This window comes from Electrophorus electricus, chromosome 2 (assembly GCF_013358815.1).
Source record: "Electrophorus electricus isolate fEleEle1 chromosome 2, fEleEle1.pri, whole genome shotgun sequence".
Classification (NCBI taxonomy): domain Eukaryota; kingdom Metazoa; phylum Chordata; class Actinopteri; order Gymnotiformes; family Gymnotidae; genus Electrophorus; species Electrophorus electricus.
In genome coordinates this window covers 19,055,658-19,074,963 of record NC_049536.1, presented here as the reverse complement: position 1 = coordinate 19,074,963, position 19,306 = coordinate 19,055,658, and the positions used below count along the sequence as shown (strand labels likewise).

Here is a 19,306-nt window from a genome sequence, read left to right as displayed (position 1 = left end):
CCACAGGTACCAGGTCTTCTGGCAGACGAGGGGAGGGAGATTAAGAGCAGATCAGGAAAGAATGTAGCAAACACAGAACATCTGTTTAATTTATTATTGTGTAACAACTTCTGAACTGCATATATATATATATATATATATATATATATATATATATATATATATATATATATATATATATATATATATATATATACATATATATATATATACCTAATAGTGCAACTATGATCTCAAAAAAACTTACTTTTCATATTACATTATCACAACCAAACAAACCTCAGGTCAGGTCGGAAGTGGGTTGCTAAGAGACCAACAGCAGTGATGTGCGTATTGATAGATAAACACAGTGCATTTGAGCAGGTGGCTAAGACTCCTGAAGCAACCACTACCGCGGGTAAGAGAGAGACAGCCAGCGTCTCCAAACCTCAGCAGTCTAGTAATGTACAAGAGCAATGCTGTTATGTGCAATCTTATTCATATTCGATATTTTTATCCTCCATGTCTGTGAACATGCTATTTCTAGATCTTGAAACATGTTCTGATGTGTGGGTGCCCACACAAGCATGTGTCTGTTGCATATGCATGTGTACATGTGTGTTTTTGGCTTCCACAGTTGCCGAGGAGATGTCCAGACAAGTCCAGTCTGCTATAGGCACTGCAGCAAACAAAGCCACAGATGCCATAAAGGTCTTTGAACAGAAACTGGGTTCCAAGTAGCCGGTTCTGAATTAGTAGCTACAGTCAACCTTACATCCATTGCACTCAGAATGTAGGGAAATGCTTGTGCAATCATACACTCCAAAACCACACACTCCAAAACTACACACTCCCGGTAAGAGGGAAGATCATTAACTATGTGATGAATTTCATGTTCAGCTACAGCCTCCTTTCTGGATTCCCACATGCGGATGTGTTAGCCCACATTTAGTCGTCATGGTGAAAGAATAAAATATGCAATATGCAACTGCAATATGCAATTTGCATCTTTAATCAGCTCATTAAGTTTTCAGAAGTGAATACTATGATCGATTCACTGGACATTCAGAGTATATTTGCTCACACTGAGTGCACAGAATAGTTTTAAAAATTATCATGAGTAAATGTGAGTTGTGTATATTAATTTGGATAATATTAACAACATCTTTCACAGTTGGGAGGGGGTCCGGCGATGTGAACAAATCTTCTGGTGCAGCGCTTCTTAACTTCAGTGTCTGTATGTTTTTATCCACCCTGTCTGCTTAGTCACCCACTCCTAAAGCCACACACCTGCTCCATTTTCGCGCGTTTTTGTCTTTGTGCGATGAATGGATGAGTGCTGTGAAGAGAAGTGACGATGTGTTGCTATGGCAACATAACTCAGACACAGCTAAGAGCTTTCATTCAGAACACCTCAGGAAAAATTCCACTCTGATAATTTAGTACTCTATTTCATATCAACCTTTCACAGTTTCTACTGATTCGATGGTGAGGTGTTTAATAATCAGTTTTGTCAAACAGCTGTCCCAGTCAAAAATGCAAAAATAGGCATTGAATGTATGCAGGATGCTTTTTCCAGCCTGCAACACTGTAACATTGTTTTTAAGCTAAAATATAGAGGTCCATTTCTGTCTGATTTATTTACTGATTTATAGCTTTTCATTACCTTTAATGACCTGGCATAATAAGATCACCTGACCTGTCATAATATTCCATTTATCACCAGACCGTGATCACATTACAGGCATTTGCCGACAGTTTACAGCAAAGGGTATAATTATATCTGGGCTTCCTGAACTGACTGAATGATCATTCACATAAATGCTCACAACAGATAAAAGATGTCTGGGAAGAATGCTAGTACTGTCAGTCACCACGCCTACACCTTGCCTGCATATTAATCATACTGTTACACCCCTGGGCTGCTGCAGTGCACTCCTGTTTGCTGTGATCCTGTTTTGGATTTGAGTCTCACTGCCTCCCTTGTTACTGGCTCCGCCCTTTCCTTAAGTGATTGCTGTGGCCTATATAAGGACCCTGCTGGAAGGAGATGGAGGGTCATCCAAGGTCAACCTAGCCTCAGCCTAGTGTAGCGTGGTTTGCCTTAGCGTACATTTCCTTTGGTTATTTGGTGTCTATAGTTAGTAAGCTCATGTACTGTGTATATCTGGATCTGGATCTGGGTCTCACACGTGTTGTACTTCTGTGTTCTGTTACTTGTTTCCTCACTGATTACTCCATATAAACCTGGTTTCCCTTTGTCTGTTTTTTCAAAAGTATTGCTTGTCTTGTGCCTGCACACTGAGCCTTCCAGCAAAGTTCGCTGATTGTGTTTCTAACCGGGTTTATTTTTGGAATAGCATTTTGCCACCTTTGCTCATTTTCTCACCTCCTTCACTCGTGAGCTTAACCCGCTCACACGCTCTCTGTCTTCTGGAGTAGAGATTTGGTTCTGTTCATTCTCTATACGCCTCGCATGTGGTTCCCTTCCCACTAGTGTTTCGTTATACCTTGCATGCTGATTATTCACATGAATGTTAACAACCAGTGGACCATTTGAACTTGGGGGCCAGGTTGGGACCAGCTGCTCCATTAGATATAGTGGAATTTTCTTATCAAGGTCCAGGTATTTTTAAATACCTTTATGAAACAATGAATGAAGTTATATTTATATAGTGCCTTTCGAGGTCACTTTACCGTTAACACACACACAGCTTTTACATCCAGACACAAACTGGTGGGAAGTGGCAGCCGATTGCACACAGCGTACTTTCAGCTGGAAACCTCAGGCCCCTGGGAGACACACCCATACACAGTATAACCTCAATCAGAAACCGCAACCCCCTGGGAGACACACCCATACACAGTATAATCTCAATCAGAAACCGCAACCCCCTGGGAGACACACCCATACACAGTATAATCTCAATCAGAAACCGCAACCCCCTGGGAGACACACCCATACACAGTATAATCTCAATCAGAAACCGCAACCCCCTGGGAGACACACCCATACACAGTATAATCTCAATCAGAAACCGCAACCCCCTGGGAGACACACCCATACACAGTATAATCTCAATCAGAAACCGCAACCCCCTGGGAGACACACCCATACACAGTATAATCTCAATCAGAAACCGCAACCCCGTGGGAGACACACCCATACACAGTATAATCTCAATCAGAAACCGCAACCCCCTGGGAGACACACCCATACACAGTATAATCTCAATCAGAAACCGCAACCCCCTGGGAGACACACCCATACACAGTATAATCTCAATCAGAAACCGCAACCCCCTGGGAGACACACCCATACACAGTATAATCTCAATCAGAAACCGCAACCCCCTGGGAGACACACCCATACACAGTATAATCTCAATCAGAAACCGCAACCCCCTGGGAGACACACCCATACACAGTATAATCTCAATCAGAAACCGCAACCCCCTGGGAGACACACCCATACACAGTATAATCTCAATCAGAAACCGCAACCCCCTGGGAGACACACCCATACACAGTATAATCTCAATCAGAAACCGCAACCCCGTGGGAGACACACCCATACACAGTATAATCTCAATCAGAAACCGCAACCCCCTGGGAGACACACCCATACACAGTATAATCTCAATCAGAAACCGCAACCCCCTGGGAGACTGAATCAGGTGCAGGGAGGGGAGAGATGACAACACCCAGGACAGAACACCATCCACCACTGGGAATGTAGTCATACAATTATTCTCACACACATTCACACTAGGACAACTATATTAGGCTAGTCATCACTAGGCATTTACACACACACACACACACACACACACACACACACACACACACACACACACACACACACACACACAGGACAATTTATTAGGATAGCCAATTAACCTAACCTAATGTTTTTTTAACTTTATATTGTTTCATTCCTCTTATCTTTCGTAAATGTGTAGCAGAGACTTCATCATGTTTTAACACCAACAAAACAGACAATCAATAAAGAAAAATATAAACACACAGGCTTTTCGTTAAGAAATGGAAGATAGCTATGCTAATAGTTTGTGGTTCCTCCTATGTTAGGATAGACTAGGACACACTTGGTTAAAAAAAAAAATGACTAAAAACAGTTACGAAAGTATACTCACTGCTATGATATAGCCCTCCATGTATTTTCTTTAAAGCTGCACTATGTAAGTTTGGGGAATTGGCGACCTCTCTGGTGGAAATATGTAATTTTATAAAACGTGTGGAACATCATTTTGCAATGTGCCTTCTAACTGAGATTTATCTGATGATTGTGAGTGAGTTCCTGTTGGAGTATTCAAAGAGAACTCATCAGAACTTGGTGATGGAAATGTTCTCTGGGGACGTAAGTGAATTATGTATGGTTGTAATCATATGCTTCTCAGTATAATCTTGAGTCCTTTCAAATGCAGATATGTATGAGAATAAGATTCATATTCAACAAGTGCAGTGTTATATTGATAGAGTGTTTCCCATACATTGGCAGCCTGACACAATATCAATATGATATCAACACCACATGTTGATGTTCTTTGTCTTTTTTTCCTATTTAAGATGAGTAAAATCTGCGTTGCTGTGTGCACCACATTGATTCCCTCAGTCCAACTACACTCTCACTCTCTCTCACAAAGCCAACAGGCCCATATGTGAATAGCCCTTTCTCTCTCTACACACTGTGTATAAAAACATGACCAAGGCGTGGGAGGAAGCACGGGAGCTGGTGCAGGGAAGGTGATAGTGGAGACAATCCGGAGCTCACGAACATCATGCACAAGAACATCCTTGCACAAAATGTATCCATAAGAACAATCATACATTTACACATTAACTCTGATATGTTAGTCTATCAACATTCATACATTCAACTTAACTCTGTTGTTAGTCAATCTATGTTCTTACAATGCTGTCTATCGCAGAGACCCAAGTCTTCAAATAAATTATTAACAAGCATGCAAGGAATCTAGCTAACTAGCTGACTGGGATAATTAAGCTAACGTTAGTATACAGCTGGACTGCAGAGGTTAGCATGCTGTTCATAGCTGCTAGTCAATATTGACTGATCGTGCAATTATTAATTATTTAATTAATAATTAATTATTTAACTCTAATGCTGAATGTTTGCTCTCTCATATAAAGTATATTATTAATATTGTAAATTATAGTATATTACTCTAGTAATGGTAATAAGGATAACATTAAATTCCACAACAATAATAATCTGGCTGGCTGTTTTCAGTTGCTAGCTTGCAAACCACCAACATAATTTACCTGTTCGGCAATTATTAACCAAAAGCCACCTCAGCATCCCTCCTGAATCCCCTTCAGGTCAGGGAGCTGTCACCAACTCTGAAAAGCCAAGCCAACGTGTATTCTCATTTTAGGAGGACTGGGTTTGGCGTTCTAATGTCTCCATATACAGTTGTAGTCACCCACATCTGTCTTTCATTCTCTAACTTTCCAGTGAGGATATCAGAGGAGGGAATGGGATGCACTGAATGGGGATGTGGGAATTCATGACAAAATTGCATGTGTGTGTGTGTGTATGTGTGTGTGTGTGTGTGTGTGTGTGTGTGTGTTGAGGGGGCAGGGTCCACATGGGGTGTGAAGCCCCATGTATTACATTTATTACACACATCCTGACAAGGGGCTGCCTGCAATTTTACAACCACTTGGTCTCATGCCTCAAATGTCAGAAAACAAATTTAAAACACCAGATGTCCCATGTACCAACACCCCACCAAAAACCAACATCTTTTATCTGTGATTAGTGTTGATGCAAAAGACCATTCAATCAGGAATTGTGATCAATGTGTAATTATTGCCATATGTGCATCACACAGTCAGACAGGTTCAGATATAGTTATTCCCTTTTATGTAAACAGGCTGCAAATTTCTGCAATGTGAGCACTTCAAACACACGGAAGGTCCAGTGAGAAATAAAATATTATGTCAGGTCAGGAAAGGTCACAAAAAGCTGTAAATCTTGACAGTTCACTGACATTTGATAGTTCACTGACATTTGAGGGAAAAGGGCCTCTATATTATATATGGCCGAGTAAACACCTTGAACTCTGTCACATTCATCACACCTGAACAGCTATTTTATCAGGCTGCAGTATCCTGCTGGTCCAGTTCTGATGCTCATGGGTCTATTGTAGGCACTGTCAGCAGTGGGCCGGGGTCAGCATGGTGTACAGGGGTCAGCATGGTGTGCAGCGGTCAGCTTGGGTACTCTGACTCAAATGTGGCTACACAGCCCCATACACAGGAAGCTGTGATACAATGTGTGTTCTGACACCTTTATATCGTTGCCAGCATTAACAACATTTCAGGAATTTGTGGTATTGTATCTCTTCTGTGGTCCAGACAGACTAACCTTAACACCCACACCTCCCCACCCCCCACCCTATAACCCTGGTTGTTCTTTCATTTTTGGCAGGTATGCTGTTCCTACAGTATACTGGGAACATTCCACAAGACCTGCCGTATTAGAGATGCTCTGACCCAGTTTGCTAACCATCAGTTTGGCCCTTGTCAATGTCACTCATTTCCTTGTTCTTGCCTACTTTGCCTGTTTACAACACATCAACTTCAAGAACTGACTGTTCACTTGCTGCCTAATATATCCCAACCCTTGACAGGTGACACTGTAATGATAATCAGTGTTATTCACTTCACCTGTTAGTGGTTTTAATGTTGTCGCTGATGGTGGATGTGTGTATGTTTTTATATATATATATATTCACAAGGAAAGTGAAGTACAAGTTTCCTTCATCAGCACTGAAAAGTGTGGTTGTAAAGTTCAGAGAGTGCACAGTCAGCCAAATACAATACTGGTGCTTTAACTAACTTGTCTGTATTCACAACTCATCCCTCCTTATCATGGATGGGCTATAACAGCAGACAACCAGTTCAAGTGCCATTGCTGTCTAAGGAAACAGAAGCTCCAGACTCCATTGAGTAAAAGTGCACAAAAACTGGATCACTGAGCAGATGGTTAGATGAATCCAAATTTCTGTTGCTGAGTTTATCTCTTCATGGCAGCTGTTTACACTTTGCCAGGACACTTTCAACAGTACAAAGCACTATGCCATAAGTGTCATATAGTCATGGATTGGTTCCAGGAACACGACAGTGAGTTTTCCTTGCTTCCCTGATCTTAACAGTCGCCAGATCTTAATCTGAACTAGATGTTCAGAGTATGTTAGTACTTCCATCTAATTTGCGGCAACTGTAAGAAGCTATCCTGTCTTCCTGGGCCAAGATTCCTGCAGAACGATTTCAATACCTAGTGGAATCTATGCCATGATGAATTGCTGCAGTTCTGAAGGCCAACAGCAGTCCAACACACTACTAGATGGGTATCTCTAATAAAGTTGCCATTCAGTGGTCATGTATACACTATACAGACAACAGCATAGGGACACCTACACATATCACCTACAGGAGGTAGGGCCATAGGCATGGGTTCCTCCCCCCTTTGCAGCTATAACAGGTTCCACTCTTCTGGGAAGGCTTTCTACAAAGATTTTGGAGTGTGTCTATTGGAATTTTTGCCCATTCATCCAGAAGAGCATGTGTGAGGTCAGATATTAATGTTGGACGAGAGGGCCTGGCTTTTCATTCAAGTTCATCCCAAAGGTGTTTGATGAGGTTGAAATCAGGGCTGTGTGTGGGCCAGTGAAGTTCTTCTACATCAAACACACCCAACCATGCCTTCATGGACCTTGCTTTGTGCACTCAGACAAAGTCAAGCTGGAATAGAAAAGGGCCTTCCCCAAACTGTTGGAAGCATACAATTGTCCAAAATGTCTTGGCATGCTGAAGCTTTAAGATTTCCCTTGATTGGAACAAAGAGGCCTAGGCCAAACCCTGAAAAACAAACCCATAGCATTATCCCTCCTCCACCAAACATTACAATTGGCACATTCTCATAGCATTTGTCAAACCCAGACTCATCCATCAAACTTCCAGATAGAGAAGCGTGATTTATCACTCCAGAGAAATTGTTTCCACTGCTCCAGAATCCAGTGGTGGCATGTTTTACACCATTCCATCTGATACTTAGTATTGTGCTTAGTTATATCAGTCTTGCATGCAGCTGTTTGGCCATGCAAACCCATGCCATACAACTCCTGGCACACAGTTTTTGTAGTCATGTGAATGCCAGTGGACATTTGGAAATCTGCAGTTATTGAGTCAGTAGAGCGTTGGCACCTCAGTACTCCACGACCCCGCTCTCTAACTTTACGTGGTCTGCCACTTCGTGACTGAGTTGCTGTGGTTCCTAAACACGCCCACTTTTCATTAATACCACTCAGCTGATTGTGGAATATCTAGCTTCACTAACGAGTTTCTTGTAACAGTGGAATCCTATTACAGTACCATGCTTAAATTCACTTAGCCCGCTTATAATTAGCTGTCTTCAGGAGATATTTCCTAGCTGCCCAAAAATATTATATTTTATTATAGCAGGGATAACAGTTAAATGTGCTCAACTGGTAATCAACGAGTAATCAGAAGGTTGCTGTTACAAGCCCCACCACTGCCAACTTATCACTGTGGGCCCCTAAGCAAGGCTCTTAACCCTCAAATTGTACTTGGCCACAATTGTAAATTGCTTTGGATAAAAGCATCTGCTAAAAGCATCTTATATTGGTAAAGGCAATTTTTCTAGTTTCTACTCCTTAGCAGGTGCTAATACAGCTCAACAATGAAAAATAAAATTCCAGAAATGTATTAAAAGTGTGTGACAATAGTGTGTTTCAAAAGATTTTCACACTGAGTAGACATTTTTTCTTTTGTTTTTCAAAGCACATTCTTTTCAGCTTGAGTCGTAGTAATGTTATCAATAAGGCTCATTCGTAAAAGGAGAAACCAGTTAATTCTTCCAGTGACAGCAAAAAATTCTCTCTAAACTAAATATTCATACTTTATTTCTATGTAAATGTTATCATCAAATCACAGAGTGTACCTTTAGCCTTCACTGTGATACTCCAACAGTCTCACACATTCAGGAGTTGTAGGGATTTTCACAATCTTTTGCCCAGAGTCAGTGTTATAAAATTTAATGTATGTGTAGTTACAAAAAAAAATAGCTTTATTTACACTGTGAGATGTCAAAACAAAAGTCACGTATAGTGTGGTGGAAATAAATCCCCATTAAAGGGCTCAGCAGTTGAGCATTAGTCTATCACATGCTCCATGTGTTCGCTGGGCCTCATTACTGGGTGCTGTCCAGGGTGCCATAGAATCCTGATTTTTCCTGACGCTCTGAAAGCGTCTAGTCTAGTCTAGTTCTAGTCTAGTTCCATAGGCAGACAGTAGGACCAATCAAATGCCACCCAATTTATACTGTAGAAATACTGGTAATGGTGGTATATACATGAATCTTGTGTAAAAGTAGTTTTTTGAGTACAACATTATGTTTGTTAGATAGATAGATAGATAGATAGATAGATAGATAGATAGATAGATAGATAGATAGATAGATAGATAGATAGATAGATAGATTATTGAACCCAAATAGAGTTGCAGGTCCTTGAGGAAGTTGCAGGTGAAGGTGAAGAATCACCTTCCGGTGTAGTGAGAGATGCAGTGGTGTGATGTACTTATTGAGGCTTTAAATAAAGGCCAGTAACTAGTCCAGCAGTCCATATGGCAAGTAGAAATCAGAATATCCAAGCGCAGTGGGGAAGTGATGGACATACATCATCTCCTCAGTGGTCATTTTTTTGGATACAATTTCTGGCTTGGCTTTCACCTTCTCCTTGTTCTCCCTCTCTCTCTCTCTCTCTCTCTCTCTCTCTCTCTCTCTCTCTCTCTCTCTCTCTCTCTCTCTCTCTCTCTCTCTCTCTTACTCTCTGTATCTTCTTGTTCTCCCTTTTCCCTCCTACTCATCCCCAGCCTCCGCATCCCTCATTCTTTACATTTTCATCCACCCATTTCATCTTTCCAGCGATCACTGATATGTGGTTCCTTGACCCTACATGACATTTGTTTTCTCGTATCCCCATAAACATACACCCGCACACACACCTCCCACACGCTCCCCAGCCTCACCATCAACCCCACCCCAAGTCCACCATTACCAGCACACTCTATCTGCACAGTCTGTTGCTAAGCAACAGAATTCTATGGGAACATGCTATTGGCAAATGCCAAGGAATTGCTAGTGAAGAGAGAGCTCTTAGTGAAGTTCTTCCTATGGCCAGTTTGGGATAATGTTGATAGAAAGGCACACATAAGCACACACCGAGAAGAGGTCTTTAAAAATTCTGACTATGTGACCAAAAATGCAGACCAGTAAATCTAAGATTTAACTGATGTGTGTTTCCTGGTTTCTATCAATGCAGGTACAATGCAATACAAATGACTAATGATTGCTGGTACGATCCCAAACTCGTGAATGGCGTCTGATGTCTATATAAAATCACAACTCATTACTGATACACCACTTAGTACACTGCCTGTCAGAGTGCATGTACTCCACTGTGTATTTGTATATTATATTACAAAGCCAGCTCTTGTCTCAACGTGAGAGCTGGGTATTAATCATCGCCATTTGCTACTGATTAATAAGCTGAAGAGACTTTGTCATTGCATTACCACTCACTGCCAGGTTGAGCCTAGTTTCCAGGGAAACAGAAAATCAGAAGCTTTAAGTACTCTGAGCCCTCAGTGAAATCCAAGGACCTCCGTCTACAGCAGAGTCTCCTGGAAAACAAACACAGTATTTCCATTCTTCCTCTCTCAGCATCCACTGCAGGAGAGGAAAAACAGAAGAGATCAGGATTCACTGGATGTGAAACAAATTTTTCACGGGGTGGGAATACAAACAGTTTTGCGGTATGTATTTATTTACTTAAGGCTAATATTTTTACAGCACACTCAATGCTCACACTCACTGCATATATCATCAAGGTTGTGTTGTTGCTAAGCAGTGGTCTGAGTTGTGTGTGCATAAATGATGTTGATTCAAACAGGGGAAATATAGGACATTCCTTTGCATTTGATAGTAGAGTAAGTACATGAAAGAGTTGTAAATGTATGCTGCCTCAAGGAATATGATTACTGATTTTTTTAAAAGTCTTTGTGTATTTTATTTCTTTTTTTTTTGTATTTTGTACACAGTGTTCCTTACCTTAAATGGCATATGTATCTGTGAGATGGATATTTAAAATAAAAGTGTGCTTTGTATTTGTATTTGCAAGAATTAGCAACACAAAACATGGAATAATTGTTACTTAGTCATTTTATTCTATTTAACAATAATTTGCTGCATGAACCTGTTAATTGCCTTTCACCTACAAAACAATATTTTCATGGTTTTCCTTGTATGGATGTCCTTTTGCCTTGATAACCAGACCATCCAATTCAAGGATTTTGCATAATTTCTAAGGCACAAATACTATATTTAATATGTTCAATAAACAGCAATTGAATAGTTGCGTTGAAATTAACCTAATATGGCTGATGTATGTTTTTAACTCTTTCTTTTTTTCAGCAAATGTGTATTATAACCCAGAGGAGATCACAACCTCCATATGAATGGAGGGTCCTTGTCTGACCCACAGCGAAGTTTGGAAAGTTAGCTCAGGGATAAGTCAAATCCTGTATAACCCATGTTGAATGACACCATGGTGGATATCAAGCCGATGGAAGCCTGTGAACACACGGAAACAGCTGCCCAGGAAGAGATCCCCTCAATCACCCAGCCAGCAGTAGCCAGAATGGATCAGCATTACTCAGTTGCCCCACAAGACCCAGGGCTGGTGGGCTGTTTAGCCTCTCTCCCAGGGCCAGCTCAGGATGGTGCTCTCCAATGTGACCTGCTCAGTGGTGATGGGAGCAGTGAGCTTACAGGTGAGCGTCTCACACGAAGAGAACGCTACACCACGAACAGACAACAGGCCAGCCAAGAAATAACCATCCTGGTAACCAGCCATGAGTCGCCAGACATCGAGATGGAGTTGGAAGAGGCAGAAAATGTTGACAGCTCTGGCAGTGTTGACTCAGCGACTTTAGCTGAGTGTGGGGAACCAGCAGAAGAGGACACTTTGGACGCCTCTGCGGTTGTGGCAGATTTAATCAAGCTCAGTCAGATGCAACAGACCAGTATGACAAGTAACAGTTCAGCAAATCACAGCACTAGCTCAAATGAGCATGTCCTACCAAAGACTGACAGTCACAAAGAAAATTATACTGAGCAAGTTCAGACTAACAGTCAACAAATCACACATGCAACCATTCCACAGTTGACAGAGACAAGTTGCACCAGCATGTCTACAAGCATCAAATTCAAATCTGCAGAGCACAAAATGTGTCCCGATACAAAGTCTCCGCAGAGGTTGGGAAAGACGGAAAATAGCACAGCACTAGAGCAAACCGAATCTTCAGAACACAGAGACTTAACGCAGGTCTCCGAGGGGGAACAAGACCGATCACCTGGGCAACACATCCAAACACAGGTCAGTCTGGAGGTTATGTACCAATCAGTGGCCACCAGTCCCATGACCCCTCCAGAAGGTTCCACTGCCTTCTTCTTCCAGTACTCTCTGAGCAAGCTGGGTTGCAGTGGGCAAGGTGAAGCTGCTTCAGCAGTGGAGACGAGGGATGCTGAGCTCCAGGTTGGTGTGCAGGTGGAGTTCAGGTCAGTTTCTACAGCTCCCATGACCCCTGTAGCAACAACAGCACCTGAGCTACAGCATGAGACTCGTTCTGTTGCTACAGCTCCCATGACTCCTGTAGCCACAAGAGCAGCTGAGCTATATGTGGAGACTCACTCAGTTGCCACAGATCCCATGACGCCCATAGCTAAGAGCGCACCTGAGTTACAGGTGGATACTTGTTCAATTGGCACAGTTCCCATGACACCCCTAGCAGCAAACACAACTGAGCCACAGGTAGACACTCGGTCGATTGCCACAGCTCCTATGACACCCATGGCAACAAAAGCACCTGAGCTACAGATAGAGACTCGATCTGTTGCCACAGCTCCTATGACACCCATGGCAAAAAAAGCCCCTGAGCTACAGGTAGAGACTCAATCGGTTGCCACGGCTCCTATGACACCCATAGCAACAACTGCACCTGGGCCACAGGTAGCTATTCGATCAATTGCCACAGCTCCTATGACACCCATGGCAACAAAGGCATCTGAGCTACAGCTAGAGACTCGATCAATTGCCACGGCTCCAATGACACCTATAGCAACAAGTGCACCTGAGCTACAGATAGAGACTCGTTCAGTCGCCACAGCTCCTATGACACCCATGGCAACAAAGGCACCTGAGCTACAAGTAGAGACTCGATCAATTGCCACGGCTCCAATGACACCTATAGCAACAAGTGCACCTGAGCTACAGATAGAGACTCATTCAGTTGCTACAGCTCCTATGACGCCCATAGCAACAAGTGCACCTGAGCTACAGGTAGAGACTCGTTCGGTTGCCACAGCTCCTATGACACCCTTAGCAACCAGGGCACCTGAGCTACAGGTTGAGACTCATTCGGTTGGCACGGCTCCCATGACACCCATAGCAACAAGGGCACCTGACTTGCAGGTAGAAACTCGCTCAGTTGCCACAGCTCCTATGACGCCCATAGCAAGAAGTGCACCTGAGCTACAGGTAGAGACGCGTTCGGTTGGCACAGCTCCCATGACACCCATAGCAACAAGGGCACCTGACTTACAGGTAGAGACTCGTTCAGTTGCCACGGCTCCTATGACTCCAATAGCAACAAGAGCACCTGAGTTACAGGTAGAAACACGTTCAGTTGGCACAGCTCCTATGACACCCATAGCAGCAAGTGCAACTGAACTACAAGTAGGACAGCAGGTGAGGTCTCATTCAGTCACCAAAGGTCCCATGAGTCCCACAGTTTTTAGCTCCTCTGAGCTGATACCACAGCCTGAACCACGGGTGGAGGCTGGCCCAGACAAAGCACCAGAGCCTGAACCACGGGTGGACGCCAGCCCAGACGAACCCCCAGAGCCTATTCGGGAGGTGAGCTGGGACGAAAAAGGGATGACCTGGGAAGTGTATGGTGCTGTGGTGGAGGTAACCGTTCTGGGCACTGCCATCCAAAAACACCTAGAGAAACGGGTGAAGAAACAAAGAGAACCATCTGCAGCCATGCTGGCTGTGACCCCACCACCAAACACCACAGAGTTAACCACTCCCCTTCAGTCCAGCCCACCTGCAACATCAGCATCCAGCCGGTGCAGTTCAGCCAGAGGAAGCCGGAAGAAAGAGGAGGGGAGAGGCACCAGGGGCAGACGCCGGCAAAACCCTTTCCGCCTCCTCTTCAGGAACATGCGGAGGCCAAACTGCTGCTCCCGGGCACACTCTGAGGAGAGACACTGAAACCACAGAGCTTCAAGACAGTTACAGCTACAGCAGTCAAACAGTGAGCCTGACAGTGAAGCAACTGTATGTTCAATTATACTGTAGGTTCAGAACATTGACAAGATCTTTCGCATTATATGTCTTCTACAGTGGTATCCATGGGTCCTGTCCAGTAAAAGGATCTTTCCAGTGTTCAGGGTCCACCTTAATGGCAGGATTGGAATAATTTTCCTGTTTTTCTGGTTTTGCCTGTAGAGGACACTGAGTCCTGAATAACTCAGACCGTTATGGCTGGGACACAGTGAACCTGTTCCCAATAAAGTTTGCTGTTCAGATTGGCTCTGATAGGCTGGTAAGACAGCACTGAGTGCGATTAGCCTCTGGAGGAGGCATGTGCTTGCCCACGCCCGCCAACACTGGTAGTTAATGTGCAATACAGCAGTGACCTACAGGAGTGGAAAATGGCTGTAACTAACCAGGAGAAATTCATTAGGAATAACAATGAGCATCACTTCTGTAGGTATCATATAGTTTGCTAAGTTATGCTACATTTGGAGATATGATAAGAGCATAGACAATCCTCATTTCTATCCTTATTTGTTTGGCTTTTATTTTCATTGTGCTTGAACCTCGGTCAGAGCAACGTCTGTTTGAAGTGCTCTTTATGTGCTTTACTTGGCTTTCTCTTTCTTTATACTCAGATTGACTACAAATGTCAGAGATTCATTCAAGAAGAATGTTGGTGTTTTTGGAGTGAATGTGTGTATTTTAAGAAAGTGTAACACACAGATGTCCACTTTGAGGCCATATTGAGTTTTGTGTTTTTGAAAATGTTCCTTAAATGAAGTTACAGATTGATTAGATGATACATATATATGGCAAAGACTGAATGTAAAGCAAGACTATTCTAGGTTCTGAGTCCAAGGCGAGCCATCGATGGTGTGATTTCTCAGTGCTCTTTCTCGAGCTTTTGTATCTTTTTTTGTATAATTTTAGTGGCTTCAACCTATTATTGTGGTCCAGCAGAGTGACTTGCAGTCACCTCAGGCCTTATCATTTATGTTTTGTGCTTGTAAAGTGAAATTGTAAAGTGAAATGGCTATATTTATAAATGTTTTAAAATTAAATAATGTTGGACAATCTGTCTGTCCTATACCAGACAAAATTTTACTGAATAAGTTGATTGTTATTATATCGTCATCGTAGCCATCACCTCGACATCTCAAGCTCCGTAGATGCATGTTAAGGACTGTCATTTTCTTACTCTCAATTGACTGATGAATTTTTATCACAGTCTTTTGCTGATTTATGATGCCCAATTTGAACATAAACATTTGACATCTGTGTTTGGTGTTACTGTGTCGTTCATAAGCTTTCATTACTATATTTATATGACATACCCTATAATAAAGAGAATACACTGATTAAATATGTGTATGGGTAGCATGTAGGAAAGAGTAGTACAGTCTAATGGTTAGTATTTTATTTTATTGTTTGTGTCAAGGGTGCTTGGCCCACCACTGCGCCCTACAGGGCGGGATCAGGAGGTTGTTCAGCATTTCCTCCAGGCCTGGAGCAAATGCACAAATTCACAAGCATTTGCACACACACCCACTCTCACGCATACAGTGTGGATGCAATAATACAGGTCACATGACTCATGTTTTAAATTTGCACACGAGGATCCTGTCAGTAACCTTGAATAAATGATAAATAATATAGTACAGGCCCACAAAGTTTAGAATATATTTTTAAAAATGCAATGGTGAGGGTTCTAAAAAGCTGTTGAAATGCAGTCAGCAGCAAAACATGTCCGGCTAAACGTATCAAGTAGAAGCAATACATATACCGGTAAATAAGTGTAAATATCTTCAATCTAGGCGATAAATTAGAATCATTAACTAGCATGCTGTCTGTACAATAATTTATATTAATACATCGGTAGTAGCACTAGTAGCCTTATCCAGAGAACACACATCGTGCATTGAGTTTATAGCAGACCGCACATTTTTACCACTTATTAGCAGGGCACCGTGACGGGGAGGGGCGGTTACAGTGCAGTGTGTTCCTGCGGCTGGCCACCAAACTTTGCTCATCAGGTACTAGCAAAGCCCCGCCGGATCCTTCAGGCCTGCCGCAGTGAGTGGGAGGGAGATGGGGGAAGAAAACTCATAGAACTGCGCAATACGGAAATACTGTTGAATTTGGATTATTTAAAATAAAATAGCTGTTCCTATAGGGGTGTGTATTCATGAGAGGCACGGTACATCATTATAAATAAACAAATATTATACTAAATCATATTTACGCATCATAAGGACTATAACAGTTTAATGCTTCTCATGTACTCATAACAGCCTTCGGGAGATTTCATCAGGAAAACAGAAGATTTGTTTTAGGCGGTTTCAGGTATTACTGCACGATTCTATTCATTTTAAGATGACATAGGCCAATGTATTACACAAGCTACTTACATGTTCCCAAGTAGCTAAAAACGTGTGCCTAGTGGTGTTAAATCGCATCTATTGGGTCTGCACGGTGCTGTAAGCGCGTCTGAAAACATTTATGAACCAATCAAAATGTCAGCAGGCTCCAGTCCTCGCGCTAGTCCATTAGTTTACCTGTGCATGCAGCACGTAGGCCAGGCTAAAGCGCCAAGCTTGCAGCTTGCAAAATAATACAGTTTCACATCTGCAATGGTTAAAAACTAAGTAAGATCATCTCTTGGCCTGGCAAAAAAAATACAAAGGATTGATTCTGGAGAAAAACAAAATATCTTCTACATTGTACAAACCCGAACAGAATCATATAATGAACCATACGGATCTCGAATTCAAAAACCTGTGTTTTAGGAACAGTGGCATCACGTCTCACAGTAATAAATATTCGCTGGAAACTCTCGGAGCGAATAATTAGCTTATGATTTGAATCAAGTGTGTTAGAGCAGGAAACTTAAAAGCTGTGACTGCCTAGAGGCCCTGGTTAACTGACAGAAACGCTATACTCAAAGTCTACCACTAGATGTCACTAGCAATAACAGGCTTGTTCAAGTGACAAGTCTACCACTGATTCTCAGCCACTCAATGCCTTCACCGAAAGATGCAGATTATTTTGAACACGGTATTTTATGACATTTCAATTTTTGTCAGTTTCTGTTTGACAGATCGATACCTACCTACTCATCAGCCTCCACAAAATCTTAAATGTCTTGTATGGTTTTAGAAAGTGTTGCTTTCAGGAACAGCATAACATTTACACATGACAGTATATGGGTCATAAAGTCATCAAAATATTAAAAGCAAGAATAATTATAAATAAAATTATAAATGAGAAAATCTGCAATTTCCTTTTGGGATCAATAAGGTGTTCTTACCTTATCTTAATTAATTTCCAGAGATTTTAAAGAGGATCAGGCCTACACTAAAGATCTGGCCTTCACTTGGATTAAATTAGTCTTTTCCAGTCTCATACGAAAGTCCTGTGTGATACTATTGATCAGATGCACAGTTTCACATTCCTTAGCCCTGGAGTTTCACCCTGGACCAGAATGATGCAATGATGTTACACCTTGGTATAGTGCAATGTAAACTGTCTCTTACATTACACTTGTGCAGAGTAGTGTAGTCTCCTACATTACACTTTCTTTCAAACCTAATCGTGACCTAATCATAGTGTATTGCTACATTGTTTCTGTTTCTTTGAAACAGGCCCAGATTCTGATTAATTCTAATTTGAAACTTATTTCTCCAGATTAAAGTTATAGATAATGCTAGTTCAAATGAGTACCGAACCATTAAACAATTATTTAATTTCTTGGCATCTTCAGGTGTGTTACACATGTCTATACCTGGCATGACCATGACATCATGAGAACGTTCCAATTTATTTCTTAAAGAAAAATAAGGCCAAATAAGACCACTAGGGGGCAACATACCAGTTATTGTCAAACAAATATTATATTTTAATATATTACAGCTTTACACATTGGCTCCTACAACAGGGATGTGAATCAAATTTAGAGGGTGGTGAGTTTGACATGACCTTAGCATTTTCAAAAATTAGTGACATTCTCTATACTTGCCATGAGGGGGTTCTTTAAAATATGTTTTACATTCATGTTTAAACATTTTTTTAGTAAGTTGTCTTTTAGTATACAAAAACATGATGGCATTTTGGTAGATAGTAATAAACAGTTTGCTCTACGTACGGTACATAAAGTTTAAGCTGCAATTAACTCAGAATGTCCCTTGAAATCTCCAAAAACCATAACCATGTCTGTTGCATACTGTGAAGAATCTATGGTTACTGCCAGGAAGAAAATTCATAATGTTCCATTGTAAACTCATAGATGTAACCTAGTAAAGCGATATTATCATAGCCATTGTCATGCCTGGGCTCAGTGTTACCAGCCTGGGGCTGGATTTCCATAAAGCTGTTTTGTGACTTTGATTATTATAAAAATGGCTAGTTAGGAAAATAAAATAAAATGCTAGTTAGGAATGGAGCCTATTCCTGATGACAACCCGGGGCAAGGTGGAGTACAAGGAACCAGTAATAAAACGTGACATGACGTGTGTGGTGCAGCCAGTCATGTAACATGCCCTGTTCACACAGAAAACACAGATCTAGCAAAGCCAAACTTGATCTCCTCCACTTTCGTGTGCAACTGCCAGTTCACCCGGCAAGAGCCTCACTTCTTTAAAACATGAGAATAACAAGGAACAATTATGGGTAGAAGTCGTTCTAATTTCCTTTCTGGGGAAAGGGGGAAGGCTAAAAGTAGAAATAACTTAGATGTAAGTAGAACTACTTCAAAGTGGAGTCATGGAGAAAGACCATGCCTGAAACCCACCCCTTACTTCTTTGTCTTTATACTCCACCCTTATTTCTCCTTGTTTATAATTTATAATAGTCTCTGTGTGGGGAATCTCACACCCTTCCTT

At 41.9% G+C, this 19,306-nt stretch overlaps 1 protein-coding gene across 2 annotated transcripts; it reads left to right on the top strand.

Moving 5' to 3' along the window:
* The first annotated feature begins 10,698 nt into the window (after nucleotides 1–10,698).
* Nucleotides 10,699–15,707, top strand: LOC113586235 (mucin-12). Of its 2 annotated transcripts, XM_027024236.2 has the most exons (3): nucleotides 10,699–10,860; nucleotides 11,519–12,482; nucleotides 12,564–15,707. In XM_027024236.2, exons 2-3 carry the CDS (start codon nucleotides 11,637–11,639, stop codon nucleotides 14,379–14,381), a joined length of 2,664 nt encoding a protein of 887 aa, XP_026880037.2. In that variant the 5' UTR covers nucleotides 10,699–10,860; nucleotides 11,519–11,636; the 3' UTR covers nucleotides 14,382–15,707. The 2 variants fall into 2 exon arrangements, with proteins under 2 accessions (XP_026880037.2, XP_026880036.2); XM_027024235.2 differs by having other exon boundaries at nucleotides 11,519–15,707.
* The last annotated feature ends 3,599 nt before the right edge of the window (nucleotides 15,708–19,306 follow it).

What these genes read in the sequence shown, in the direction of transcription:
- LOC113586235 (XM_027024235.2), top strand. Translation starts at nt 11,637, where the DNA reads ATGTTGAATGACACCATGGTGGATATCAAGCCGATGGAAGCCTGTGAA.